At 47.9% G+C, this 11,708-nt stretch overlaps 1 protein-coding gene across 1 annotated transcript in view; it reads right to left on the bottom strand.

The window, feature by feature from the left end:
• Positions 1–11,708, bottom strand: part of OPA3 (optic atrophy 3 (autosomal recessive, with chorea and spastic paraplegia)) — a 28,167-nt gene that overhangs the window by 2,603 nt on the left and 13,856 nt on the right. The window contains exon 2 of the mRNA XM_006764410.2: positions 9–160. Coding sequence (XP_006764473.1) covers positions 9–160 — 152 coding nt within the window. The remainder of the gene's footprint in view (positions 1–8; positions 161–11,708) is intronic.

Below are 11,708 nucleotides of genomic sequence, written 5' to 3' on the forward strand. Positions count from 1 at the left end.
TTACTCCAGCACATGCAGGCGCCGCCCACGAGGAAGATGGTGGCCTCGCCCAGGAGCTCGGCGCCCAGCTCGGCGGCCGCCTCCTCGTTCAGCGGCTTGATGGCTGTGCCCCGGAAGCCCATGATGCGCATCTTGGTCCGCATCTCCACCCAGTGGTACACTGCGGGGGAAGAGAGGGGTCAGCCCGTGCTCTGCGAGCCCCCTGCCAGCCCCGCCCAGCACGCCTCCGTGTCCAGGTGGGAGCGATGGAGACACAGCAAACAGAATCGCCAGGGGGCGCTTTAGACAAACCCGAACCGGCCTCGCCCAGAGAAGGCCGAGTCCCCTGGCCTGGGGTAACCCTGTGGGCATCTTTTTAAATCGCCCAGAAGATTCTGGTCAGCAGCCAGGAACGAGAAGCCCTGCCCGGGAGGGGAAGCCCTCAGACCGGGGGCTGTGCCCCTGAAGGGTCACCAGAAGCTCCCAGAGCACCAAGTCCCCGGAAGCTGTGAAGGCTCCATTGGCAGGCGCTTAGCTCCCTCTGCTCCCCCATCCCGCCCCCACCCCCAAGCCATCCGGGCCAGCCCGTCCTCCTCCCCTGGCACTGTCACCCCATCCACTTCCCAGGAGAAAGGGCGACCCCCTTTCTTTTCGAATCTTCCCAGAATGCAGTGTCAGGGCTGAGGCAGAGGGGGACCCACTGGATCCAAGGGAAGGGCAGCTGAAATGTGAGATGCGGTTAAGCGCTTGAACCTGTGAAAAGCGGGTAACGGGCTGGTGGCTCGTAAATAGCCCCACAGCCCGAAGCGGGAGCTGACAGTTGCCCGCTCTCCATGGCAGGCATAGAAACACACCTTGGAAGAGTTGACTGTGCTGCTGGCACAGAAACTGCCTTGCCTGGCCGCTTCTGTGAGGAAAACTTCCAGCCCTTCTGAGCCTTAAAAACCAAGGCAGGATTGACACGAACCCCGACTCACTCCCGTAATAATGCATCTTCATGCAAGAGCGCGTGGAATTAATGCGGGTGCCCTGCCTAGCTTATTTGGAGATTAATTTCCAACATATTTTACTTTTTCTTTTGTTAATTCTCACCTGAGGATATTTCTTCCACTGCTTTTCAGAGAGAATGGAAGGGAGGGAAGGAGGGGAAGAGAGAGAAATAGACTGGTTGCTAATAGCTGCCTCCCGCACTCCCCAAGGGGGAGGAAACAGGCTGGGGGGGAGGAGGGGGGGACCCAGGTTAACTGGAAGGGAACCCAGGACCCTTTGGTGCTCAGCTGGAGCTCCAACCATTGGACACACGGGCCAGGGCCAACATATTTTACTTTCAATGTTTAATACTTATTCCTGAAAATACATGAAACATGAAATGTTTTATATTATTTGTGCACTAGCAAAAATTTTAAAAGTAATTCAATCCAGAAGAAAATATTTTAACATTTGGAACCTTATAGTCACAGGAAACTAAATAAAATTAAAAATTTGGTTTCTGTATATATTTTGGTTCATGGTACCTAATTCATGAGGCAGAATTCTGTCCAGAGGGAGCTCCAAGTTAAGGTCAAGGACAAAGAGGAAGAATGTAAAATTCCTGACGGTAAAAGAAGTTTGTTCTTTTGTTCTTTTTGAAACGGGGCACTGGCTGGCACCAAATCACCAGCGCAGGTGGATGACATTAGATGTGTCAAAGGAAGGATGCGCCACTCTGCTGGAATATGTCAATGTTCACATCACAAGTTAGATCCTTTGCAACTACTTGAACTTTCAGAGAGTTTAGTGTCAACTTGGAAATGCACTAGAGAGTAATCTGTCGATTGTTTTAAGGGGCAGGGTAGCGCTCTGCCACCGTGGCTGCCACCTTCTGCCGCTCGGGGGGCTGCTTGTGGTCAGTGGGTGCTCAGCGGACCTGGCACCTCTTTTGTGAAGCGGCGACTGAGGAGACTCGGGTGTTCACCATGGCCAAGGGAAAGCCCCGGGAGGAGCCCAGAGTGAGAACAGCGATCATATTAATTTGAGGGGCAGGGGGCAGGATGGTTTGTGATGTGCTTTAAGACTAAGAGGCAATACACCTCTTAGTAAACGAATGGAAGCCTATTGTGAATAGTAGGGTTTGTCAATGAGGTGGATCAGATTTCGATTTGACGGGCAGCCAATCAATGCAACAGACACAGCTGCATATCTGAACATGTGTCTGTTCCAGCAGCAGAGGGAGTGTCTGCTAAGACGGGAACCTGCTACTCCGCACCGCAATGTGGCTCTACCACACCCCCGCTACCACAGCAGCTTTCTCTCTTCTTTCACTTCCCCTTCCCCATTCTTTTATTATACATCAGATAACTGATGTATGTGTGCAGAATTTGCATTTTTAAAAATTAAAAGCCAATGGTGGGTTTTGATTGACATCAAATGGAGATGGGATGGAGACAAATACTGGTTTTCCATTAGTGGACGCTCATTCAGCTCTTACCTTTCTATTCCAGGAAGTTATTTGGCTCTCACTGTTTAACAACAAAAAAAAAAGAGCATGTAGTGGTTGAGCATCAACCTATGAACCAGGAGGGGAAGGTTCGACTCCCAGTCAGGGCACATACCTATGTCAGTTTGCTCTCGGCTGGACAATGATTTTCTAGAATGTCTTGGTTTCTACTCACATGGTATTTCTCGAACGGGTTTGGGGTTTTTGCTGGCTGTTCGTCATTTTCCACTTGGTAACAGTTTGTGGCTTGCCATAAGAAGTGGCGGCTCTCTCAACTTCCTTTTATGGTGACGTCACCTGTTTATCTATAAAACCACTACTTCTGCTTGCTGCGGTGTGCCTAGTCTATGGGTGGGGTTGGGCGGAGGGGAGGGGTAGAGCAGGGGTAGGGGTTAGGGGCTGATGGTGGCTACTTGGAATGGGGGCCCTGCGCTGGCTTTGCCGGGCAGGCTGCCTGGCTGTGTCCTGGAGGCTCCCTGAGCCAGGCGGAGGCTGGGGAGACTGAGAGCTCTGGAGATTCCGATATTGTGACTGTGATTGAAAATGGACTTCCTGAAAAAGAAGCTCGCCCACCAGTGACGAGTCGGCCTTGGGGAGACCTGTGTGATGGGGGAGCGGTTCCCCAGGACACTCAGTGCTTCCCCAGGAGCTTAAAACTGCAGATTTTGTCTTGTAAGCGGATAATGAAATCAATTTAGTTGCACAGATCTATTTAGTTCCATTAAAAACATGATGGAGATACAACAGAAAACATGGAAGCCAATCTGAAGTAGTCAGGGTAAGTAGTGTTTCATAAAACTTTTGTTCTTGGGAGTGTGTGTGTGTGTGTGTGTGTGAGAGAGAGAGAGAGAGAGAGAGAGAGAGAGAGAGAGAGAGAATGAGTAATTAGAACACCGTTGAAAGGTTGAAAGCCATTGTCCTAGATTTGGGTTGGAATCCATTGAGTCTACAGAGTATTTTCAGGACACTGATATCTTCCCAATACTGTCTTTGAAGCCACAAACGCAGCATCTCTCTGCATTCAGTCTCTAATTTTCTCTGCGTGTCGTGTACTTCTTTGATTATATTTAGTCCTGGGTCCTGATATTTTTGACATGATTATTTTTTTTGACATGATTATTTATAGTATTTTACATTCCATTTTCAGTTTGGTTGGGGCTGATGTATAGAAATACAATGGAGTTAATGATATGTAGAAATACAAATCATTATGTAAATGATTTTCTATCCAGTGAACTCACTAAATTCATTCTTTTTTATCCTTTTAACAAAATATAATTTTCATGAAGCTCCATGACTTTTTACATTTGTTTATGCTAGGGTTCTCAGTTAGGGACAATTTTGCTCCCTGCCAGTAGCACCTCCTATTTTGACAACCAAAATTTCTTCACACGTTGCCAATGTCCCCAGGTAGCAAGGGAGTGGGGCCCGTTCCATATGCATATGCAACTGCATCATTTATAGAAATGACCATCCTTTCCTCACTGAGCTGTGGTATCTTTGTTAGAAATCAACATACATACTACGTACTAATTACATACCCATTACTCATGCAGCCCAGGATGGTGAAAGGGTGCTCAATATGGCATAACTGGTAACAGGACTGTTTAATTACTAAGAGGGGTTGTTGTTGTTTTTATATGGGAGGAGAGTAAAAGCATGAAATTTTTATCTTCCATATTAGGAAGTCAACAGGTAATAAAAAAGGGGAGGAGGGTGTCTTTAAGAACTAGGAGTATACGTGCCTTACTTAGAAATAAGGTGGCAGCCCTAGCTGGTTTGGCTCAGGGGATAAATCGTCGGCCTGCAGACTGTAGGGTCCCGGGTTCAATTCTGATTAAGGGCACACATCCGGGTTTCGGGCTTGATCCCCAGTAGGGGGCATGCAGGAGGCAGCTGATCAATGATTTTCTCTCATCATTGATATTTCTATCTCTCCCTCTCCCTTCCTCTCTGAAATAAATTTTAAAAAATATATATTAAAAATAATATAATAATGTGGCAAATGTCCCCAAACAGCCAGGAGAGCCAATGGGACCAAGAGCCTGCTCCGCTTGGAGGACCTGGTTCACCTACTCAGGTACTGTGCCCAGGGCCCTGCACCCAGCGCCCCCTGCCCCCAGCCCCGCACCCAGGGTCCCCTGCACCCAGCCCTCACTCTCTTCTCTCCCTTGAAGCCTTCTGCCTCCTATTGTGGCCATTCTCTAATGGAGTGCCTGTGCCTACCTCGCCCTCCTGGAGCCAGGAACCCAGAGGTGAGAATGGGTATGAGGATCTTCCGAGGGAGGCTAATAAGAGAGGTGGGTTGGCGGTAACACAGCTTTCCAAGTGGGAGTTTTTAAACCTCAGGTCTATGATCTTAAGTGGCAACATCAATTTGGTGTGTTATGACCAGCATTTCTTTCTTTCTTTTTTAAAAATACTTTTATTGATTTCAGAGAGGAAGAGAGAGGGCGAGAGAGATAGAAACATCAATGAGTGAATCATTGATCAGCTGCCTCCTGCATGCCCCACACTGGGGATCAAGCCTGCAACCTGGGCATGTGCCCTTGTCCGGAATCGAACCTGGGACCCTTCAGTCCGCAGGCCGACGCTCTATCCACTGAGCCAAACTGGCTAGGGCCAGCATTTCTTTAAAGAAAAAAAAAGTTAAGTACATACTGTATAATTCCATTTATAAAAATTCTAGAAAATGCAGACATCTAGCAGACCAGTGGTTGCCTGGGGATCCAGAAGTTGCCTGGGATTTTAAGGAGCATGAAGATACTTGGGGGGTGATGGATATGTTTGTTCTCTAGATCACGAGGATGGTTTGGGTGGCCATGTCTATTGAAACTTATCTGCTTGTATATTTTAAATAAACCAGATAGACTAAGTCACGCAGGAAGGAAGGGGAAGGAGTAGGCGTTAGGTGGAGCGATAAGCATTACAGGAGATAAAGGGCAGTCCCCAGAAGGGAGGTGGGAGCTGAACTGGAATGAGGAGGGGAGGACCCATCTCCCAGCCCTGCCCCGGCCCAGGCTGAGCTGTTTCTGGTTCCCAGGCAAGGCCCTAGCGGAGGCTTGGAGGCGCTGTGGCAACGTGGTCCTGGACCCGAAGGACAGCAAGTGGAGCTGCTGTGGGCTCCACTCCCCCTTCCACCGGGGCTCCCAGAGGTGCTGCTCGACCTACATGAAGGAGTTCCGGGTCATTCCCAAGGACAACAGCAAGTCGGAATACGAGGACTGCAGGACCTACAACAACAGGAAGGACCTCTAGGCTCCAGGAAGGCATGCTTCCCCACCTGACTCCCCCAGCACCGGCCCTTTCCTCCTAAGCTTTCACCTTGGGGGCTTGGGAATTACCCAGTGGCCCCTTCTTTCCAAGAGTCTAAGTTATGGGCCACAGGTTCCCACCGTGTGATGTTAGGAAGTCACCTCCTATTTCTGGGCCTTAGGCTCCAAAACAGACTGAATCAGAGAGGCTTCCAGCGCTGGCTGGGAGAAAGGATGATGGCCCAATGGCCAGGGAAGATGGGCCTGCAGTTCTGGAACCCCTTCCCCGAGTGCTCCTTGGGTCAGGGCAGATTTCTTTCTGTTAACAAGTGAACAGGCTGAGCTGAAGGCCCCAGATTGCTCAGTTCACCCCAAAGTGGTGCAAGAACTTCTCTCTGTCCCTTCTCCTTCCTAGCAATTCTCCTAAGCTGCAGGCCTCTCCCTGCGGCATCTTCCCAGCATCTGAGAGGCAACAGTCCAAGAGGGGAAGCTGGGCCCTCGGATGCTCTCCCCGGTGAGGAGGGTGAGCAGTGGGAAAGCCACCTGCCAGAACATTCCCAGTTCGTGCGCATGACCGTCCTGTGACTGGGCCTTCCCGCATCATGAGGCTGCGACGCTCTAAAGCAGCGGTTCCCCACATGGGGCACATGCCCCACAGGGGGGGCAATTTGATTTAGGGGGGCCAATTTGAAAATGAGCTATTAACAGTGAATTTTTTTGCATTTCTTATGGTTCTAGGGATCTCATATACAGTATATAATTATATATTGTGACATATTTATGCATTTCAGTTCTCTATTATGTTTTGAAACTTTACTTGCTATTTTTCATATCACTTCATATTATTATTATTATTTACAATTTCTTGGTGATTTCTTCCTCAGTCCTTACCCTATCCTTTCGTTCTTTTATTTTTCTCTTTCGTGGATGCCGTGTTCTTTGGAAGCTTATTTAGACCAAGTTAATGGCCTTTTAGGCTTCCTCCACATGAATAGGGGCTCACTTTTTGAATAATAAGAATTATATGTCACGGGGACATCAGGATTTGAGAGATGCTTAGGTGGGGCATGGCCAACAAAAGGTTGGGAACCACTGCTCTGAAGGCTACTTTCCTGACTGCCCTGCCACACAGACCCCCGGATGTGAGTTAGTCAGCCAATGAGGAGTGAGACAGGGCCCCAAACTGTAGTTTGGGTTCTGTGGTGTTGGTCCCAAACCCAGCCCTTCCAGTGACCGTGCCCGCCTCAGCCTTTGTATTAAGTGCCTCCTGAAATGCATAAAAAGTGAGAGAGAAGGATGGATGGGCAGAGGGGTGGACCAATGGATGCGAGTGTCATCAAGCAAATACGGTAAAATACTAGCGGGAGTATCTTCGTGTGGGTGTTTGGCTGTGTTTCAATGTAAAATTCTTGCAATGTTGCTGTATGTTTGATGTTCCTAATAAATGTTGAGGGGAAAATTCCTTCTTTCTTTAAAAAAAAAAAATCCTCACCCAAAGACATGCTCATTGATTTGAGAGAGAGAGAGAAAACATTCATTGGTTGCCTTCTGTATATGCCCCAACCAGGGATTAAACCCACAACCTGAGTATTAACTACAAAGGGAAAAATAGTGGGCAAACCTAGCACACATCATGCTAAATATGTGACCAAGGTCACATGATCTGAGATAATACGTATTGAAGTCATGAGCCCCTGATGGGCACAACATCATTTCTGTGGTATTCCTGTCAAAAAGGGAGAACCTCTTTCCAATCAAGAGAGAGCATCAGACAACCCAAATCGGAGGACCGTCTACACCAGTGATGGCGAACCTTTTGAGCTCGGCGTGTCAGCATTTTGAAAAACTCTAACTTAACTCTGGTGCCGTGTCACATGTAGAAATTTCTTGATATTTGCAACCATAGTAAAAGATTGATTTATATTTTTGATGTTTATTTTATATATTTAAATGCCATTTAACAAAGAAAAATCAACCAAAAAAAATGAGTTCGCGTGTCAGAGGTGTCAGAGGTTCGCCATCACTGGTCTATACAATAATTAACCAGGACTCTTCAGGGGGTCAAGGTCACGAAAGACGAAGAAAGACTGAGAAACTGTCACCAACTAAAGGGGACGAAAGCTATATGACAACTAGCTGAGACACAGGACCCTGGGGCAGAAAAAGCCATTGGTGGGAAACCTCTGAATGAGGTCTGGAGTTGCACTAGCAGTTCTGCATGCATGTGCATTTCCTGGGTTTGCTCACTGAACTATTTAAGATGCTATCGCAGGGGAAGCTGAGTGAAAGGTATGCAGGAACCCTCTGCACTGTTTTTACAACACTCCTGTAAATCTAATCTTAGTCCAAAGAGAGAAGATAAAAACAGAACTCGCCTTCAGGTGGCGAGGCTGTGAGGAAGGGGGGCCCTCCCAAACACTGCTGCTGCCTCGGGGCAGTAATCCTGCTTGGGGAAATGGATGCCAGAGTTACCCCCCCAGTGTGAAAGGCTGCTCACCGCCCTTAATCCTGCAGCATCAGCATCCTTAACAGTGGTTCTCACCTTCTGGCCCTTTAAATACAGTTCTTCATGTTGTGACCCAACCATAAAATTATTTTTGTTGCTACTTCATACTGTAATGTTGCTACTGTTATGAATCATCATGTAAATATCCGATATGCAGGATGGTCCTAGGCGACCCCTGTGAAAGGGTCGTTCGACCGCCAAAGGGGTCGCGACCCACAGGTTGAGAACCGCTGGTTTATAATAACAATGAAAAAAGCCAGGAGGGGCCCTGCAAGACTATCTACAGCAGTGGTTCTCAATCTCGCCTAGGACCATTGGAAAACACAGATATAATTACATATTGTTTTTGTGATTAATCACTCTGCTTTAATTATGTTCAATTTGTAACAATGAAATTGGGTTCACCACAACATGAGGAACTGTATTAAAGGGTCGCGGGTATTAAAGGGTCGCGGCATTAGGAAGGTAGACAACCACTGATCTACAGTCTCCTAAATTACAGTAATTCTGGCAGCAGCTGAAATAAAGAGTGCGGAAGGTTTTTATGTGCTGAGAGGTCATTCTCTGCAGGACGGCATCGTCAGTGGAAGCAGTGAGGACCAGCACAATGTATACTGTTAGCTACGTTCATAGAACATTTAAAAGGGGAGGGTGGGGTGAGGTGGAATGCATATTGGCATTTGTTTGGAAATGGAGCTTTTAAAAAGTTACAAACTGTGAACATAAAAGGGGCTACATACATGGCAGGCCTGACGGGTCCAGTAACCAGGATGGTCTGCTCATAAATTCCTAGCTGGGCAGGTCATGGTGGGCAGTCACGTCCCAGGCCTCTAGCTTCTATTTTTTTTTAATTTTATTTTATTGTTTAAAGTATTACAAATAGTAGTACATATGCCTCCTTTTTTCCCCACTGACCTCCCCCGCTCCCATCCTCTGGCACATGCCCTCACCCTAGCTTCTTTAGCAAACTAAGGTCAGTCTTTACCTTAAGTGAGCCTGTTGTTCTGATGCATCAGATACCACCTTTGAAAGGTCAGCGTAATTTTCTTTCCCTGACAAGAGCACACGGACTCAACACCTCTTTGTTACCTGGTTGCCCACATCCCATCTCCAAGTTACTACACGTGTTAAATGTTAACTATCCTGTCCCCACCAACGTGAAGGAAGTATGGATCTCTCCAAGATGGCCTCCAACAATCCCTGTCTCCGGTATTCACTCCCGTGCATAGTCCCTTCCTTCACGGTGTTACAGTTGGTCCACACGACCAATAATAGAACACGGCAGCCAAAACCGGTTTGGCTTAGTGGATAGAGCGTTGGCTTGCGGACTGAAAGGTCCCAGGTTCGATTCCGGTCAAGGGCATGTACCTGGGTTGCGGGCACATCCCCAGTAGATGTGCAGGAGGTAGCTGGTCGATGTTTCTCTCTCATCGATGTTTCTGACTCTATCTCTCTCCCTTCCTCTCTGTAAAAAATCAATAAAATATATTTAAAAATAAAATAGAACGCGGCACGAGTGCAGTATGTCACTCCCAAAATTACATTGTAAAGACACTGTCTCTTTAGCCTTGGTCACTTTCCTTCTTGGATCACTCTCTTTGGGGGGAGCCAGCTGCCAGGACGTGAGTAGCCTAAGGAGAGGTCCATGTGGAGAGCAACCAAGCCCTCCGGCCAACAACCAGCAAAGAACTGAGGCCTCTACCAACGACCACGCAGGTGCGTCACCTTGGCAGTGGAGCCTCCAGTGCCAGACTCGGAGCCTGGGCCACTCAACAAACTGCTCCTGAATTCCCGATTCTCAGGAACGGTTTACGATAAATGTTATTTATTATCATAACTAAGTCTCATGACAAATGTCTATTTATTATCACATGAAAAAGCACTCAACATCACCATTCATCAGACAAAAGCAAATGAGTTGCCATCTACACCGCCTGGAATGGATAAAATTTAACTATGAAAACATTAAATATTGGCAAGGATGTGGAGCAACTGGGAACCACGGTGAAAAACTCTTTGGTAGTTCCTTATTCAATTAAACATACATTTACCCTACAGTCCAGAAAGTTTATACCCAGCATAAACAACAAAAAGTTGCCAGATCCTGGAACTGCGTAGTCTAGGAGGGCCCCAGCTGGACCAGCTCAAATGTGGTCATCCGGAATTTCTCAACTCAGTATCTGTAACCTTCAGCAAATGTTTAACTTTTTATCGATGCTTAATATACAGCAGACAAAAACACTAATCATCCTATATAATAAAAGGCTAATATGCAAATTGAATGGCAGAACGACTGGTCACAATGACTTGCACTGACCACCAGGGGGCAGATGCTAAACGCAGGAGCTGCCTCCTGGTGGTCAGTGCGCTCCACAAGGGGAGCACCGCTCAGCCAGAAGCTGGGCTCTCCTGCCTCCAGAATGTCCCACTGCTGGCTTAGGCCTGCTCCCCGGGGGAACATCCCTATCGGTCAGATATCCCCAAGGGCTCCCAGACTGCAAGAGGGTGCAGGCCGGGCTGAGGGACAACCCCCCCAGTGCACAAATTTCATGCACTGGGCCTCTAGTAAATGTATAATATGCTGAATTCACAAACAACCCATCCATGCAGCCAGCTCCCAGATGGAAAAACATCATTGGCCATTCATCGGAGCAATGCTTTCCTTTGGCCACAGTGATTGGCTCAGGGATGGGGATATGACACAAACTGGACCCCGAAGATCCAGCTTGGAAATTTGAGAGGAACTACTAGAAGAGGGACCTCTCTGTGCCCTGGAGTCCCTGGGCAGGTAACTAATACCCTTGAATGTGAGCTTCACCAGAGCAGGGAGTTTTGTCTGTTTTGTTGACTACGAGTTAGTCCTATTTCCTAGAACAGTTCCTGACCCACAGCAGGCACTAAGTAAAGACTGGCTGAATTATACAGCCTCTTGATGGACTGAAGCATGCCCTTGTCCCAGAAATGAATCCCCAGACCTGGAGAGGCCCACTCAACTTAGTACAGATGGCACCTGGGAATTTAAGAGGCACAAGGGAAGCAGCTAATAGAGAGGCTGTGCTTAGTGTGCTCTGGAATAGGGTAATCCTGGGTTCAAGGATCATGCCCTGGCCAGTTTTCTCAGTGGTTAGAGCGTCGGCACAAGGACTGAAGGGTTACAGATTCAATTTCCGGTCAAGGACACGCACCTCAGTTGCAGGTTCGATCCCTGGCCCTGGTTGGCACACGTGAGAGAGGCAACCAATCGATGTGTCTCTCTCATGTCAATATTTCTCTCTCCCTCCCTTCCATGCTCGCTCTCGCTCTCTCTCTCTCCCTCTCCCTCCCTCCTCCCTTCCTTCCACTCTCTCTAGAAATCAATGGAAAAAATATCTTCCAGTGAGGAAAGAAAATGAAGAAGGAGAAGGAGGAGGAGGAGGAGGAGGAAGAAGAAGAAGAAGAGGAGGAGGAAAAGGGGAAGGAGGAGGAGGAGGAGGAGAAGTGTGGCTGGTGAGGG

Source organism: Myotis davidii, unplaced genomic scaffold, assembly GCF_000327345.1.
Source record: "Myotis davidii unplaced genomic scaffold, ASM32734v1 scaffold741, whole genome shotgun sequence".
NCBI classification, from domain to species: domain Eukaryota; kingdom Metazoa; phylum Chordata; class Mammalia; order Chiroptera; family Vespertilionidae; genus Myotis; species Myotis davidii.